The following is an 18,739-nucleotide window of genomic DNA, read 5'->3' as shown; positions in this document are numbered from 1 at the left end:
CACACTCAAGTGTGGTCTTCACACCATTGCTCGCAGCTGCACCACACTGGAGACGCGCAGGGATCATGTTCAACTATAATTTTAACATAGAAACCCATATATGGCATTTTTATGTACCAGACTCTCATCAGGCCTTGGGAACACATCATCTTGTTCATTCCCATATGTCTATGGCAGGTACTACTACTGTATTATAAACCACGCCCCCCACCCTCGTTTTTTGGGATTGAATCCAGGGCCGTTATACTAAACTATATCCTTAGCCCTTTCTGGTTTAGGTTTTTGTTGTTGTTGTGTTTTGTCTTTTTGAGATGGCGTCTCACAATGCGGTTCAGGCTGGCCTTGAGCTCACTTTGTAGCTCAGGCTGGTCTCAAACTGCAAGGATTCTCCTGCCTCAGCTTCCCAAATGTTGGGATTACAGGGCTGAGCCACCACGCCAGGCTAAATTACATCATTTTTGTTTTTGTTTTGTTTTTTTAAAGACCAGGTCTCGCTAAATTAGGCCCGCTGGTTTTGAATTGCGATCCTCCTACTCCAGCCACCCAGCATGCTGAGGCACAGGCATGCACCACCACATTCAGCTCATATTTTATTTTACATTGTCTTAACGTGTGAGAAACCCAGTCACAGGGCCATGAACTAGCCGGTGGATCCTGAGGGGCGGCGCTGGGATTTAACTCCAGGCTGATTCCTCTTGCTCCGGAACATCCTGTCACTTGCTTTGCAGTCAGAGACGACAAAACGAAGCTATGAGCTCAAGAATAAAAGATTCAGTCTGCATAAAATCAGCTTTGGGCCTTTAGCAAAAATAAATAGAAGTTGAGGAAGTGGTCGTTGACCGTGGGCGTACGTTGTCCAGAGAGAGTGTGCAGGCGCCAGCATCCAAGAAGCAGCAAGCAGCAGATGGGGAGGAAGAGGAACTGCCCCCACCCCTGCTTTGCGGAGCCCCCTGCGTTCAGTCTCGCGCGATTCCAGCGTCCTGAGTCCGCCCGGTCGCCCGGGGGCGCTCGAGGCCAGAGGGGGCGTTGCGGCGCCGCCCGACGTCGCGCCCTCGGCGACTGCGCAGTGCGCAAGTCAAAGCCGGGCTCGGGCCGGGAGCGGGGCGCCGGGAGCGGCGCGGCCTGAGAGACTCTGGTCTTTGAGGAGCCGGGACAAGGCGGAGGCGAAGGCGGCTGCGAACCCTGCAGTCGCAGCCGCGGCTCGAGCGAGCGCAGCAGCAGCGCGGCGGCCACCGCGGGAGCCTCTGGGTCGCCGCCGCCGCCGCGGGAGCCGGGAGCCGGGAGCAGCAGCGGGCGGAAGACAACGGAGGGGCCGAGCGCCCGAGCCGCGCCGCGGGGACCGAGCGAGCAGCCCGAGGCGGCGGCGGCGGAGGACGGGGACGGCGACGACGCGGAGGCGGAGAGGGAGCCGCCCGGCCCAGCCCCGTGAGTGACCCACGCCCTGCCCTGCCCGCGGCGCGGCGTGGACGCCGCTGGCTTCCGCCCGCCCGGGGCCCCGGGCCGCCTCCATTTTCTCGGGCAGCGACGGCGGCCGCGAGGGAACGGGCCCGGCCCGGCGCCCGGGAGCCCACGCCGCCTCGCTGCTGCGCGGCCTGCTCCCCGCTACCCCCCGGCCGGCGATGGTGCGGAGCGGCCTGGGCCGGCGTGAGGGCCGGGGAGTGCGGGCTGCGCCGCTGTCACTGCCTCCGCGCCCCGCGCTCCGGGCACCTGGGTGCCGGGCCCGGAGGCTTCGCGGTGCCGGGAGCCAGGTCCCGCCTTTGTGATCATCGTTTCGGGAAAACGCCTGACCGGTTCGTGGTTAGGGATTGTGCGGTCGGCGCGTTCCGGAGTTCGGTAGAAGCAGCCCGAGCGCTGCCTGCGTGCAGGCGCCGGCGTCGGTGCGCGCCGCAGGGACTCAGGTGAACACGGCCCCGCGGTCCCTCCTCCGGGAGTTTACTGTCCCTCTGGTGTGGGAGATAAGGCGAGTACACAAATAGCCAAGATAGCGGGAAGGAGGCGATAAGTCCTGCGAACTACAAAGTGAGAGAGGCACCTGGGAAAGCCCAGCCCGGTCGATCGCTTCCGCCTCAGCAGAAACCTGGAAGACTTCCTGGGCGAGGCGCTGCGGTGCGGGGGGCGACGGGTTTAGGCTAGGAAGGAGGTTGCAGAAGAGACTATATGGAGCCCAGCTAGAAGACAAAGGTGCGTACTACAAAAGCATAGCTTAGGTATCGTAGATAACTCCGTTTATTGTCTAGGGCCTTGGTGGGGTGCGATGGGCTGAAAGGCTATTTTGGGACCAGGTCCTTGGAGACTATCGAAGAAAACTGTTTGAGCGATGATGTAAGGAAACCTGCAGCTGATTTCTCAATGACTCTCGAGCCTGGAAATGTAGGCTAGGGTATATTGAAGAAAGGAGAGTAGTCCCTGGTCAGTATTTGATATTCTGTTCTTTGAACGTCTGTCGTTTGAGAACGATTTTGATGGCTTCCGGGATATTTGAGTAAATCCATGTCCAGGCTAAGCAAAGTACCTTTTGCACAAAGCTTTGTTAGACATTAGGCTCTTAAGAGGAAATGCGACAATGTCTATAAAAACAGCTCATCTGCACCTATAGGCATTTCTGTTTGTGAGTTCCCTAGAATGAATCAAAACTCCTCATACAGTATATTAAATATCTGTACTCTGATTTTACTAACTAAACCTAAATTACTTCTCTGATGTGGCATTTGCGTTAGTCTGAATTGATGCTTTGAATGGAAGTTAATACCGTAGGCTAGAAAGTTGAGCATAGACCTTTTTTCAGAAAAGTGTAATCACTATTAGTTTTTAGTTATGAAAATCTGTAAAGGACAGAAGTAGAAAAAAGTTTTTGGTTATTCTTTGTAGTTTTTTGAAGTTTGTAGCAAATAATTAGTAGCTGTATTTGAAGTCTACAATATGTGGCCTGTAGAAGCAGCTTAAAACCTGTGTTGGCTTTATAAGCATTTACATAACTTATCTTTGTGTGTATGACAAGTGAATGCTGACTTTTCTCAGTTTTAAAAATTTAACAGTAAAGTATGAACTTTACAAAAGCTTAGGAAACACAGAAAGTACTGGAGATTTTTTTTTAGTGGGGGTACAGGGAATTGAACTCAGGGCCTTGCTCTTGCCAGGCAGATTTTTTAAAAACATTTTTATCATTAATTGTATAAAAGTACTAAAAAAAACTTTACCCAAGCAAGGGAAGCTTTCTTTCTTTCTTTCTTGCAGTACTGGGGATTGAAGGCACGACCTGGTGCTTGCCAGGCAGGCGCTTATGCCGCTGAGCTAAATCCCTGGCCCAAGGAAGCTTTCTTAAAGATACTGATTTTTTTTTTTTTTTTTCCTGAAAAGATCAGGTTATTTACCCCAAATGAAATGCGGTAGTCATGTTTAGTAATTGCTACAGTGGACAAAACTTTTTTTCCTTGTTTTTCTCTGGTGCTCTGGGAGTGAACCCAGAGCTCCATGCACTTGCTAGACACACACTCTGCCACTAAGGTGGCCTATGGAAAACTTTTAATTTTGTGTTGTTGATGTAGGGTCTCATAATGTAGTCCAGGTTGGCGCTGAACTCACTGTGTGAACTCTGAACTTTTCATACTCCTGCCTTAACCTTCCAAGTGCTGAGATTACACATATCCAGAGCTTTTTCTAAAGGCTTCTGGTTTGAAAATATTTATTAAGCTCTCTGTAAGATCCTATTGTTTGTTGACTTTTTTTTTTTTTTTTTTTTATGGTGCTAGGATTGAACCCAGGGTCTTGTACATGCTAGTTAAGCATGCTACAATTAAGCTACATTTCCAGCCTTTTTAATTTTGAGGCAGGGTCTCACTAAGTTGCCCAGAAGTTGCCCAGGCTGGCCTCCAACTTTCAGTATTCCTGCCTCAGCCTTCTGAGTAGCTAAGATTGCAGGTGTGTGTCATTACACCAGGCTTGAATAGTTTTTAGTCACTTGCTGGAATACATGTGACCCTAAGATATAAAATGTGTGTGTGAGTGGATGTACTTTTAGAGGGGCTCTGTGGCTGGAGCACAGTCTCTCACACACTGGCGTGCCATGCCCCTGCCCACCCTCCACTCCTCAAAAATAGTTTCACACAAAGGTCATCCATACAGAATTCAAGCTAGATATATTTTTTAATTGGCATTTCCTTAACAGTATAGAATTTGCTATGGGGGGATCTACTACAATTACAAAGGGCACTTGTTTCGTATTTCACAGCAGCTTTCTTTAGTTCATTAGTATTTTAGACCACAGGTCCTTGTGTTAAATCATTTTTCTCTTTATGCTTTACATTCTAACATATATTAGTAAGAACTTTGTTTCTAATAGCATATAAAGGGAGATACTGAGTTAGAGTAAGTTTTCATAAAGTTAATATAAAAAAATAAGAGACCAGGTTAAATGTACAGTGTGGCTTTATAATTTGGTCTTGGCTTGGAATTTGTTTGTATATTGCAAGTGTGTGTATTACACAGCATCTGTATTACTGTGGAATATCACTAAAGGTTTTTCTTTCAATCACCTTTTGTGAGAGTAAAGGCTTCTCTGTAGCTACTGCTATCCTTTCCCAGGAATTATTTGTTCAGGAAATGGATCATTACTTATTAACATTTTTTGTTGTACACTATAAAAATGTAGACACACATACAGTCACATATCCAATCCATACACTACCACCACCCCACCATTTCTGTCCTTGCCAACCAAAAAATAAAAATAAATAAAATCCAGTATTAGGACACAATCTATATTTCAGGTATTGTCTTTTGGTTGCCTTTGACTCTTTATCATGGCTTATTTTAGTTAGGAGTGTGATTTTGTGGACTTTCTTGGCTTTTACAGAAACAGAAATATAGTTGGATTAATATGTAAAATGGGGGCTGGAGGTTTAGCTCAGCGGCATAAGCGCCTGCCTTGCAAGCAGGCAGTCGTGAGTTCGATCCCTGGTACCGATAAAAACGAAAACGACAAAAAAAAAAGTAAAATGGCAAAATTTTGGTTGATAAAATTTTGCCATGTGATTAATTATGAAAAAGAAGGTGAAATATCTATGAACTTGGGGGCTAGATTTATTTCAAAAGTATTGTTTTAGTTGTTGTGATGTAAAGATCTCGTGTTTATATGAATATAGATAAAGCCAAAAAGTTGCAAAAAATCTTATCTTTTGACATTTATTGGAGAGAGGACTGAGCATGGTAAGGCAAATATACACATAACCACTATTTTTAGCGTAGTTTGATGTAGAAACAAAATGATAGATGTTCTACTTGTGTTTCCAAGGATCCTGGGAAGAGTTCCTATGGTGGCCTAAGGCTACGGATGGATGGCAGGTTAACTCACTGCTATAAGTTGTGTGTGTGTATGCACGCACATCCAATACGCCATTGCTGGCTCATAGAACTTAGTAAGCTCACAGATTCCTAGTCTTGCTGTGCTTTGTCTTTTGAAATGGAAGGGGCAAAGGTAGGACAGAATTGTAGTTTATAGAAGGTGTGAAGTTAAGCCAGCACAGGAAGGGAGAATGGTATGTAGAGAATTACAAGAGGTCAGTCAAGTGTGAAGTGGCCCAGGAGGCGGTAAAGCCTGCCCTGCCATTCTGTTGGCACATACCTATTTGTATGGTACTTAACACATTGTGTCTAGTTTGAGATTTTGGTACTTAGAATATGGTGATTTAAATTGTAGGTTTATGTTCGTTTGTTTATATACATATGTATTTTCATATGTATATCACAAAGATAAAATCTAGTTACCCAATGTTTAGTGGCAGTTTAGTTTTACATAGTAATTATTCCTTGGGAGTGTTATCCAGTAGATAAGTTTTGGAGAACCAAGGAAGTATGTTCATGTTAAAACAACATTGCAACAGTAATTTCAATAAAATGCTTGAGAAACAAAATATACATTTTGTAGCTTGCTGTTAATTAAGTTGCTACCTTATACCTTTATGTAATGAACCGCAGCTAGCCCAGGCTACTATTAACATATTAGTCATTGTTCTCTCCCTCCACAGATTACATAGCAGCTACATTTAGGCATAAGGATGAAGCAGCCTAAATAGTGTTTTGTTTACATGTATGTGAGGCCCATGTGGAGATTCTTAGACATTTGGAGGGACTGTGTTACTCTAGTGATTAAAAGCATAGGAGCAGCCAGGAGCCCTTGGTTGGAACCCTCACCCCTCCACCTCTGTGTTCCACAGCTTTAGGCCAGTTCTTAGATGGCTAGGATGAGAATAACTCACTGCTGGGAGGGTCACAGTAGCATTAAATGAGTTACTGCATTGGACAGGCTTGGAACAAGGCCTGGCACACAGTGAATGCTCAGGCATCCTAAGTCTTATGATGCTAATAATTGACCATTCTAGGTGGAAGAAGCTTTAGAACTTGAGAAACAATCTATTCTGGGCGGGTTTTTTGAGGCCCACTGTACATGGAGTAGTGTTCAGTGAATTTTGCAGATGGAGTTTTCTGCAAGTGAAGCCACCTGTCTAGGGTTGTGCAGTATATTGGTCACAGGAATGGATCTTGAGTTCTCTTCATCTGGTTCTCTTCATCTAGTTTGCTGAGTGAACTTTTTATACTTCATGCAGTAGTGTCATCTTTATATTCACGTGTATTAAACACTCGGACATGTCATGCTTTTTTATGGTTAAATATGTTCATAATCATGTCATTGGAAAGCTTGGGGGGCATCTGAATGAAGTTAAGAATTGAAATGGACAAAGAACCAAGGGAGACCAACACAAGTTGTTACCATATAAACTGGGGCCTTAAGATCACACTTCGGTACCATCACGCAGTGAACACACCTCTGCAGGAGGTGGTACCCAGCCTCTTGCTGATGGGAAACCAAGGGGTGCAGCCTCTCCACCTTCCACACTGTGCGCTGTGCAGTTGAACTCAGGTCTGCCTCACTTTAAAAGTCCACGCTCCCTGGGGTATGCAGCATGACTTCCTCTGAAATGGTTTTCTTCCATTGTGTCTTCATTTTTTGCTGAGCATTATTATTTAGTTGTATTAGAATAAAGGCTTCTAAATAGAGGCTATTGAGGTTTTTAATAGGTTTCCAAACAGTAACCACATGTTACAGTCCAAGATGAGATGGTTTGTTGTATGCTTCAGTTGTATAGTATCATAATTTGATTAGTGGTTTATAGTTAAGCCAGTAGGTAGTATTTATTTTTCATGCTAGTCTTGTGAGGATGAGAGACTTGTGTTACAGTGGGAAAGACAGAAGCCTGGGAATTGGCTGGGCCGTGCTGGGTCCTGACCTCGTGACTAATCATGCTGTCACTCTGAACAAGTAACCTTGCTGGGCTTCACTCTTTCCATTCTGTAGGGAGGGGCCCAGGTTCAGAACCCCTCAAGTCCTTGTTCTTACATTCTTTGACCTGCATATAGGCTTGCGACTTGACTTTCTCCGTTACTACGTACCCTTAGTTTTGCGTGTGGTCTAGAAGTCTGGTTTTTTATGAGAACTTTATAGCATGTGACTGTGCTTTAGCCTTTTTTTCTTCAGTTGGTCAGATGCCTGGAGTGACTTCACAGTATTGAAGTTCTCTGATTAGGGTAAGAGTGATTAACATCAAAATGTTTATTTTCCACCTTTGTGCTTATGAATGAAGAGTTAAGAACTAAATGTTACATGATTGTAAAGTACAACCTTAGTAAGTCAGATAATGATTAACAAGTCCTCAAGCCTCACATGAGTTTCGTTGTCAAAACTGTGTTACGGAGCTCTATGAGCCACTTGTTTTGTGGAAAGGAGAAACATTAACTACAAGCGATACGAGTGGAAAGAGAGGACCAGAAATGTCGAATTAAGTTCGGGTTTGTCCAGAACAGTTCTCGAGGCAGTGAGTATTCTGCTGCTGCAGCTGCTGTGGATCCTTCAGCTGCATGAAGGCAGTGTGTGAGCTTAGGCCTCTGCCCGAGGTCGCGTCACCTCGCTGGGGGAATGCAGAGCGACCACAGCTCCTCCAGTAGCTGTTAGTTTGGTTCTTACAGATTTTTCTTTCTTGAGGAGTTCTAACTTGGAACAGTTTCTTCCTGATTTGGTGGCATGTTGTCAGCCAGATTGTTTAGTTACTCTCCAGCAGGGACACCAGAACGCAGGTCACTCCCATGATTCCGTGTAAATCTACTTCGGCTGCCATTCTTTTCTTGACAGTGTAGTTTTGTCTTCTAGTCAGCCTTTGTGTGAGTTGTAAATTATGTAAATTTATTCTCCAGATTATAATTTACACTGAGGGTTGATTTTTTTTTTTTTTTTTTTTTTTTTTTTTTTTTGGTCTTTTTCCTTTTTGTCGGTACCGGGGATCAAACTCACGATTGCCTGCTTGCAAGGCAGGCGCGTATGCCGCTGAGTAAATCCCCAGCTCCCAATTTTTTTTTTTTAAATCGTTTTTTGTTTGAAAGTTTCTTAAATCTTTTTTCTCTCTTCAAACCATCTTGTATTTTCAGGGAATAATACATTGTGTCTATAAATATTAAATGATATAACCAGTGATGATATGATACAGTTTTTCTTCTAGTCAGTAGGCATCAGATAATCAAAATACAACTTAATGTTTATTTCTGCTATATTTGTGCTTATTTGGAAGTGATCTTTTTACTGTAACAGATACCAGCTTTTGAGAATCTCACTTTCTCCAGTGAGTTCACATAAAGCTGTTTTTCCCAAATTATGTTTTGCAGAACACTAGTTTTTTAATAGATGAGTAGCTAACAGTAAGAGAGGTTCGAAAGTAGAATTATGACTTGGAGAAGCACTGTATTAAACTCAATAAATCAGATTTTTATTTATTTATTTTGTTTTTGAGACAAGTTTTTGCTGTGTTGCCCAGGCTGACCTGAACTCTTGGGCTCAATCGATCTTCCTACCTCAGTTTCTCAAATAACTGATACTAGAGGCATTATCACCACATTCAGCTCAGAGGTGTGTGTGTGTGTATTTTATTTATTTTTGTGGTGTTAGGTAAGCACTGTATCACAGAGTTACATTTTTGAAACTACGTTCCTTGCTCCCAGAGTGGGTGTGTGTTTTTTCCCAGTTCAGGCTGGCCTTAAACTCACTTTTGTAGACCAAGCTGGTCTTGAACTTGCAGCAATCCTCCTGCCTCAGCCTCCTGACCTATTTTTATTGTTGATGATACTGTGTTACTGATTTCCTGTAGTTAGAGTTTTAATGTATGTTATGATTGTTTTCAAAGGAAATATAATTGCAGTATTCTCCAGCTGGCCAACTTTATTTAGGCACAATACCCACTTCCCTAGGAAATACCCACAAACTTCTTGAGGAAGGGTTCTATAGGAACACAGTTTGGGAAATGCTGTTCTTTGCACACTCAATATGATATTCAAAGCATTTGCATTCTGATCGTCTGAAGACGATCACTTACTGAAATTAAAGTAAGGTTAGAAGAATTCTCAGATTTGTTAAGATTCTCACACACATACTTCCCATTAGTGACTTTTCGTTAGTCCCGTTTCCAAAACTTCAACTCACAGCAGAAAATTGCATTTTTAATCAGTCACCTAACACATCTGCTCATACTTCTTCTTCCGTTTGGTAAGGTATGTTATGTGCTACTAAAAGTAATTCATTATGAAATCTGAGAAATTATGAAATCTGTAATGTTCCATAAATACAAATTCGTAATATGTTAAGAAAGAGACTATACCATAGAGATTGTTTTATAAGTAAAAAACAAAACTAAAACTCAATATTGATGACAAAGGCACTCTTAGAATTCTGGATTTAAATCATAGTTGTGTGTTGCTGGCAGGCATTTAATGTCCTTTCTCAGCTTCTCTTTGCGAAGTAGTAAGGGTAGAACCTACACGTGCAGTAGTCGAGGGCTCAGGACAGAAACAGCGTGAGCAGTGTATCTGGTAAGCCTGCACTGCCTCTGCATGTTAGCTTTTATGGTGACCAAAGTGCTCCAACTCTGCCATCACGTGTGTGTTTTCAGACGCATTTGATGGCTTTAGCTGGGCAAGGTGCCTCTTCTCAGGATGCTAATGGAGAAGGATGGACAGTTCCAGGGCAACTTAGTGAGCCTTGTCTGAAAGGAAAAGAAAAAATACTAGAGATATGGCTCAGTGATAAAGTGTCCCTGGATTGGAGGAAAGGGGAACTGAAATTGTTTACCTTAAAAGTGAATCTGGGAAGGAAAAAAAAAAAACAAGTACATGGAAAAGTTAACCAACAAAGTAGGAAAACTTTTCTTTTTTTAGGGACTGGGGATTTAGCTTAGCAGCATAAGCGCCTGCTTTGCAAGCATGTGGTCATGAGTTCAATCCCCGGTACAAAAAAAAAAACCTGAATCTGGACTCTTCTTTTGGTTTGGTTTTTGGTATTTTGAGACAAGGTCTTAATTATGTAGTACAGGCCCAGCCTTGAACTTGAGATCCTCCTGCTTCAGCCTCCAGAGCATTGGAATTCAAATGTGTTCTGCCATGCCCAACTGGACTTGGACTCTCTTGATCTGTTTTGTATGTATCGTCTGTTGTGGTACTGACCCTCTGAAATAAGTTTTTAAACCACTAAAAGGACTCATTTAAAGCTGTTTTTTTAACAGTTAACTGAGCTTGTGCTATATTATTGTGAAGTTTTAAAACTACTCTTTTTAAACAGTGAAGTTTTAAAACTACTCTTTTTTTACTCTTTAATGTAAGCATGTAGTTAATACTAATATATACTTATATCAGTGATTAGCATTCTTGTAATTTTAATTCATTGAAAGAAAAATGAGATTAAAAATTGATATTTCTTGTTTTACATTCATTTTACAATGTTTGTAGTTCCTTTATCCTTAATATTTTCCACTACTAGTGAGGATTTAATCCTATGTCCTGGCATAAGAAAAGAGATATTTAGAAGAAAGTAAGTGGTGGAGGCTAAATCCCCTAGTGCCTTCAGTAAACCTGGCTACTTTATATATTTATGTCACCTACTGAGGCATTTTTGAGTTTTTTGGCCATCCCTGAATTAAACATTTTCTGTGCTTTTTATTACCAATTTGTCTTCAGTATGGCCTGAGATAAAGAATCTAATCAGCATCCTTGACTTAGGCCAATTCAGTAAGAAAGAAAGAAAATAGTATAATGTCTGCTAGTGTGAATGGGAGGAATGAGGTAAGAGAATAAATAATTGGGAGCTGCACACATACATCAGCTGCATGAATGTTGTTTAAGACTTCTGTATTTACTTCATTTAATCCCATGAGTCCTGTTTTTGTCTTCGTATTTTCAGGTGAGTAACAAAGGAACAGAAGCCAGGTAACTGGCCCGAAGTTACACACCTAGAAAGGGGCCTTAGCTACAGAACCTTGCTGTAACGCTTTCACTGGTAGCTTACCCTGTTTCGTTACCTCTGCTGTAAGACTGAGGCATGTAGTCATTCTGGCACATACATGGTTTCTAATACAAAAGTAAGTCATTTCCTGGTCACCAGCATGTGACGTCGCGGAGCACCAAGAGAACTCTCACATTACTGAGTTGCCATCAGAGTGTGGAGAAGCTGTGAAGAATGGACGTCTTACTAGAATGTAGGTGTCTAGTACATTTTCCCCAAGCAATTCGGGTCAGATCATTTGCAGATAATGTGCCCTGCATCTAATGCCTTACAAATGTGGAAGAAGAACATAGAAACTGGCGTCTTCCTGTATGTGTACACAATAAACAAATACTCGTTATATAGTTTTATATTATTAAAGTCATCCCTATTCTTTGAGAGTATTCAAAAGCCATTTGTTCTCTTAAGAGCTAGTCTTGATCTTCATTTGAAGTTGAATGATTGGAACCGGAGTTGATAGAAAAATTACCCTTCCTCACAGAAGCCAAAATGGTGGGGAAGGTTAGCATTTTCATTTGTTTGTTTGTTTTTTACTAGAAACACCTCCACTTGTAAATTAAATGTATTGAATCTGAGTATGGTGGCTCACACCTGTAATCCCAGGATTTGGGAGCCAGAGGCAGGAGGATTGCCACAAGTTTGAGGCTAGCCTGGGCTACAAAGTAAGCTCAAGGCAAACCTGAACTGCATAGTAAGACCCTGACTCAAAACGATCCCCCCCCCATCAGATCATGTAAGTAATCATAGAATGCACAATATGTCAGACACCACAGCCTCCCCACCAAAAAGAGGAGGGAAAGCTCCAAACTGTGATAGTATACATTCTTATAAAAAGTTGGAAAACCACCAAAAGAGAACATATTCATGTTATAAAACTAATAAACTAGTAAACTAATAAAAGACAGTATTAGAAACCTAATAAAACATTTTTTAAAAAGTCAATGTTCCAGTTTCATTTATCAGAATAGCTATGAAAAGTCTAAGTAAAACCAGCAAACTTATACCAGCAAATTTAAACAGGGAGTTGTCACAGAGGGTAGCACTTGTTTACTGTGTGCCTGGTTTGTTCTCATCACTTTATCTGTGCTACCTTGGTTCATCTTCACGACTCTAAGAACGAGGTTCATGTTACTCTCATTTTGTAGATTGAGCAGTTCAGGATAAGAGGTGGAGGACAAGAGTCTTAGCAAAATTAACAGCAGGACAAGGCACAGAGCCTGGTTTTGAGCGTCAGTATCTGGCACTGGCCTCTACGTTAACCCTTGGGCTCTATCATTCCAATACTTGTCAAGATGACAGTGATAATGAATTGTTCTTCCTGAATTATGAACTCCTGAGGTCAGAAAAACAAAATAAGGATGCCGGTAACACTGCTCAGCTTTGCTGTTACCTTGCATAGTATGAGAATGTGTCAAAGGTGTAACCATTCAAAACAGGATTGAAAACAGTATTTTTAGATGGTCACAGTCTTAAATGTAGGAAAATCAAGACAGTCAACTGAAGGGATAAAAATAGATGTTTGGTATTGCGGCTGTCTACCACATAAAGATATTTAATGGTACATTTTTCTTGCTGGCAGTATCCAGTTGCAAAAATGTGAAATGAAAAGTGTTATGGTAATAAAAAAAATACCTAAAGTCAGAGTATCCATATAAAATGCTGAGATCTCTGTAAGATTAATTCAGTAAAAAGGAATTTAAGAATGGAGAATAATCATGTTCTTTAATGAGAGAACTGAGTAAGAAAATGTTTCCGAGTTAAATAAGGGTAGTATTTTTTCTAACTTTCTATTTTAAAGAGAAAAAATTAAAAGTTCAAAACAGTAATTGGAGAGTAACAATGGTTAATACAGTATGTATTATCTTTAAATTAGTTACTCACAGTACAAAATGTCTGCATTTAACTGTTCCAACAATATTAGCATACACCTTTCATTTCTGTGAACTCATAGAAAATAGTAGTATATCTTAACTGTTGTGTGTGTGTGTGTGTGTGTGTGTGTGTGTGTGTGTATTTTTTTTCTTTCAGCTTCTCCCACTAGGGAGATAATATGCGAGTCTGATTTATTTCACTTATGATTATGGTCTTGAGTTGCATCCATTTATTAAAGTCTCAAGTTTATCCTTTATGGCTGTGTAGTACTCCATTGTATAAAAATACCACATCTTTTTTTATGCGTTCTTCAGTTGATGGGCAGATTGTTTCCAAGATGTAGCTTTTACAAATTGTGCTGCTGTTAACATGGGTGCACATCTATCGCTGTGGTATGATGTTTTTAATTCTTTGGGAAAGATATGGGACCACCAATCCTAGTTTTTTGAGGAATACTCTCAGGCTTTTTCGAAACTCAACTTAGAAGACTTAATAAAAGGTGTTTACAAAACTTCTGCAAAAACAGAATCACACATTAATGGGAAAGGAGAAAGGATTATTTAGCAAAATGTTTTTAAATAGTTGGTCATCTTTGGGGAAAATCAGTTTGAAGAATCTAGCTCACCCCTTTATATAAAATGTATCTGGTAGAAAAATGAATTAAAGAAAGATAAGTTGGAAGACAATTTATATGAATAGCAGTTGGGTCTTTGAATGAGAAAAATAGGCTTCTTTCCATTGCCAGTAGCCGAATGTGGGGAGAAGCTAAGATAAGTGTGTGAAAAGTTTTGTGGTGATGGGCAAAAGGTGAACGTTTACCTTATGGTAAAACATGAGTCAGATCAATAATTGGCATTTGTTAGTAAGCTCTGTTAATATTTTAAATCCTGCCCTGAGTATTTTACTCATCATTTTATAAATTAAAAATTATTGAATTTTGTATACTTTAAATTGATGAATTGATGTCAATAGGTGATTATCAATAAAGCTGCTATTTAAAAATATCTGGCTATTTTAGTTACTGAATAAAAAAATAGTTTGCTTCTCTGAATCTTTGGAGTGCTACATATATTTGAGCAAGTTAAAAGTTTTACGGTTTATGTTGCACTGGGTTTATTGGCACACACTGTCTAGTGTAGGTAGCATCATAAACCTGAAGAAAGGGTTATTAATGCTGAGAATATTTTAGTGATCGAAAGAAAGAGCTGCTGGCCAAGTGCTTATCTCTTGGAGGAGAACTTGGATTTATAGATTCAGAATTGGTCTTCAGACTGCCTATAAGCTTGAGTTTTAGGAGATGTTTTCCACCTCACCTGTTCAAAACTGATGCACATGCAGACAGTCTCCCGCTGATTTTCATTTCCAGTCTCATTTTGTGAGGTGGCCCTTATTCCCCATGGGTATGCATGAAAATGTTTAAATTTCCACATAGAAGGATGCATATGGCAGGGAAAAATAGTTCAAAGATACTGGAAAAGTAGAAGAGCTCATGTAAAGATACTGGGCACTTAGAGAAATTTGGTCAGCCAACCTGTTCTGATCCAGCAGTAGGAGTAGGATGAATTACGATAACTATGAAGTATGTGCCTGTAGGGGAAATGTCAACTAGTTGATTATTTGTCCTGGATTAGCAGGAAGTTGAAGAGTTATTCCATAATAGTGTCATATTCCTGCATAAGTTCGTGAATTGCAGTTGCTTATTGATTTAAAATATCAAATACTGCAAGAGACTTCTTTTCACTGTCACTAACAAAAGTGCACAATGAGGTGATTTGCCTATACTAAATTGAGAAATAAACGCTAACAACAGAAAAGAAAGATTGGCTGCTGATCAAGATAACTACTGTTTAGTAGGAGTAGGAGTAAGCTCCAATTAGTAGGAGTAAATAAATGCTACTTTGCCAGAGAAAGAACACATTAATGGCCATAGTCCTGGTCTTGCGTAATTATTCATTGTCTCCTTTCCCAGATTGTCCTGGTTTGGAAGATGCATTGTCATCTTGCCATGTAGCAATTGCAAAACTGTCTCTTGAAAGCCCCTCCTCCCCCACAGTGCAGGGGGTACAGGGCTATCCCCCGGGTTCCCTTGTGTTTCCCCCAGGGTAGCTTAATTCTGAGGCACTAGTTTTGGAACCAAAGGGCTCATTGATCTTTCCTTGGAACCAAAAGGGTTTTCAGGATATCTGACTTTGCTTCTGAATGAGAGCTAGGAAGTTATGGCACCTCTATAAAGAAATTAGAAAGGAGAGATTCTAAATGTAGCATTTTGTGTCCAGATTCCCTCTTCCTCCACTGTCACATAACAGAGGTTGGGGAGTTCCAGCTTCCAAATGGTGGTTACTGATACCATGTAGCTCTTCAAAAGGACTGTTTAGGAGGCAGTGTGCCAGTATTCATATGTCTGTATATTATGTAACTTTTAGTTCATTTTTCCATATGCCTTCCAAGTTTGGGAGCAAATACATCCAAGGGAAAGAAAGATCAGCCATTTCACAAGATTATCCTAGGCGTTTAGTTTAGGATGGGGATAATTTCCGTTTTCTTGTACAATCTTGAACAGTATTCTCAACCTGTTTTGACACTTTTTTTTTTTTTACAGATTTCTGTCCTTGATGGCACATTGAAGACAGATCTCTGGAGGACAGAAAAGTGGGTTTGCAGAGTATGTGGGCAAGTCAGACAGTGCTGCCTTCATTCTCACAGGCCAGTTAGGCCCTTTGCAAGGTTTCCAGGAGGAGGGTCTGAGCCCTGTACTCAGAGCTACCCTTCTTATTTATTTATTTATTTTTTTTTTTTATCGCTACCTGGGATCAAACTCATGACCACAGGCTTTCAAGGCAGGCACTTATGCCACTGAGCTAAATCCCCAGCCCCTCAGAGCTACCCTTCTCAGGAGGGAGGGCTGGATCAGTGACACCGAGGAGGTGTCTTCTGTGTTCATTGCAACTCATTGCTCTTCCAGTGAAGCAGGGCAGAAGTCAAACACTGAAGGAATGAGAAAAGGCAAAGATGGTCCTGCGTCCCACAAACTGCCAGAAATGACACAGACACCGTTATGGTGGTCCATTTCCTGTTGTGTTACTCTGTTGCTTTCCTGATTTCCTTGAAGAGATGGAACAGAATGTTGGAAAGTAGTTTGCAAGTATAACTCAGCCATTATTTTATGAATTGGATTTCTCAAACCAGTTTATACCTACTAAAAGTATACTTTTCTATAAAGGCAGCTATTTAAACCTTTATGTCTGAAGTGCCTCACACATAATAGAAGTTTGAACAATATGTTAAATAAACCTGAAATTATTTTTATTTTTTTTCTTATTTACCAGAAAAGAGTGATAGGAAATGAATAGACATTGCACACTGGGAAAGAGTCCATGATGGAGGAGCTGGAACAATTGTCTTATGTTATGAAGGAGGCTAGATCACTTTCATGGATAGAAACTATTGAGCTGTCAAGAAAAATGATGAAAGTCCCTCACATTGCTGTATACCATACATGTTGATTGTCTTAACGTTCTTTCTTTGTTTAACTTAAAAGTAGAAATCTGTCCCCAGAGAGGATGTTCTATCTGATTCTGCCTCAGCAAGAAAAATCGACTCACCAGATCTTGCAGTAGTATGTAACAGACTTCATGATGGAAAGCCACCCTGTCCCATAGAATGAGTTTATTTTGTTTTGTTTTCCTTTCTGTCGTGGCTTTATTTAGTGTCCAATAGTGTCCATGTATTGGAGGCTTGGTCCTCAGTGTGACGGTGTCAGGATGTGAGACCTGTGAGACGGGCCAGGGGACCCTGGAACCTGGGGAACACGCCCTCCAGAGGGCACCAGAACAGCCTGAGAGGACCCAGCATTTCTCCCTGCCTTCCTGAGGGTAATTGCCCCTCCTACACGGCTCCCGCCATGGCTGAGCCACAGCAAGAGAGGCCTTCCCGGTGCTGAGCTGACGCAGGCGCCAGGCCCCTGAGCCTCCAAAACTGAGAGCTAAATAAACCTCTTTTTTTTTTTTCCTTTCCATAATTTATCTTGTCTCAAGAACAGATGTTCCATGTTTAACAACCTGCCTATTTAATGACTGTTTAAACGTATGACCAAGGGCTGCTGTTCAGACTTAGGACCCACCACTTGGACTTAATGACCCATCCTGTTTTTGTGCAGTTCCGTATATCTTGCTTGCAAAGCATCTCTCCTTTTTTTGTAAGTACATCCTGTTAATATAGGACAGAATTTTGGCCAATTGTACCGCACGGTACCATACTGGAGCTTTATGTTACATGTTATGGTACTGCTTGTGAGAGTTATGTAGGTAAAAGCAAAGCCATCAAGTTAATTTCCTTTGACAATTTCTTTGTTCTCAATATTGTACAATGCCTCCTTTAGTAACCAGTTCATTTAGCAACCTAGACGCAAGAACATAATTCAGTTGTTAAATAAGGAAATGTATATTTCATTATAGTGATGAAAGCTAATATACTTACTTATTTCAGGGAAATGGAGAAAGTTAGGAATAGTTTTCCTTCTCTTTATCTACCCCATCTTCCTCCTCACTCCCTACCAATGAGATAAAAAACAGTAAGGGGAGGAGGCAGATAAAATGATTCCTGGGCTGAGTTAATACAACAGACAAGTGCGTGATTTTATACTAGTGAGATGTACCCCATGCAAGGGCTTTGAGCTGATGAGCAACACTAATAGCTACCTTTGAAAACTGAGCTCAAATACTACTTTTGTTTTTGTTTTTGTTTTTGTCTTTTTCCTTTTTATCGGTACTGGGGATAGAACTCAGGACTGCCTGCTTGCAAGGCAGGCGCTTATGCCGCTGAGCTAAATCCCCAGCCCCTCAAATACTACTTTTTATGACTTTAACTTTTTGTTAAAATCATGCCCCACTGCCAGTATTTAAAACTAATAGGTATGGAGTCTTTCAATTGGTGAAGTGGACAGTCCCCTGTGTCCCACATGTTAACTAGAGCAAGGCTTAAAAGCTGCTGTCAGGCCAGGTATACTGGCACATGTCTATAATAATCCCAGCTGCTTGCAAGGCCTGAGCAGGACAATCCAAAGTTCAAATCCAGCCTGGGCAATTTAGTGAGACCTTGTCTCTAGAAAATAAAAACAGCTAGGCGTGGTGGCACACACCTGTAATCTCAGCATTCAGGAGGCTGAGGCAGGAGGATTATTGCAAGTTCAAGACCAGCCTGGGCTACAAAATCAGCTCAAGGCCACCCTGAACTGCATAGAGAGCCCCTGTCTCAAAAAGACAAGAGAAGAAAAAGGACTGGGGTATAGCTCTGTGGTAGACTATTTTAGTGTGGAAAAGTTTCAGAACCTGCCTGGATCACCAGTCTGCCACCTATATGGGATAAGATCACTTTACATGCCTACCTCCCAAAACATCCTTAGAAACCTAAATTTTAATTAGTATAACTTCCTATTCAAAGCACTATGATTCGGACAGGTTGATGATATGGTTAATGAGGACCTCAACATTTGAAGGA

General features: G+C 41.4%; 1 protein-coding gene across 1 annotated transcript in view; it reads right to left on the bottom strand.

Moving 5' to 3' along the window:
* Positions 1-577: 577 nt before the first annotated feature.
* The window catches only part of LOC134473275 (translation initiation factor IF-2), a 35,984-nt gene continuing 17,822 nt past the window's right edge, over positions 578-18,739 (bottom strand). Inside the window, exon 2 of the mRNA XM_063237130.1 lies at positions 578-1,425. Within this exon, the coding sequence (XP_063093200.1) occupies positions 787-1,425 (639 nt within the window). The 3' untranslated portion in view covers positions 578-786. The remainder of the gene's footprint in view (positions 1,426-18,739) is intronic.

Source organism: Cavia porcellus, unplaced genomic scaffold (genome assembly GCF_034190915.1).
Source record: "Cavia porcellus strain 051 isolate PalLab524CR breed Dunkin Hartley unplaced genomic scaffold, mCavPor4.1 scaffold_26, whole genome shotgun sequence".
NCBI lineage: Eukaryota > Metazoa > Chordata > Mammalia > Rodentia > Caviidae > Cavia > Cavia porcellus.
This window is presented reverse-complemented; position numbering and strand designations above follow the sequence as displayed.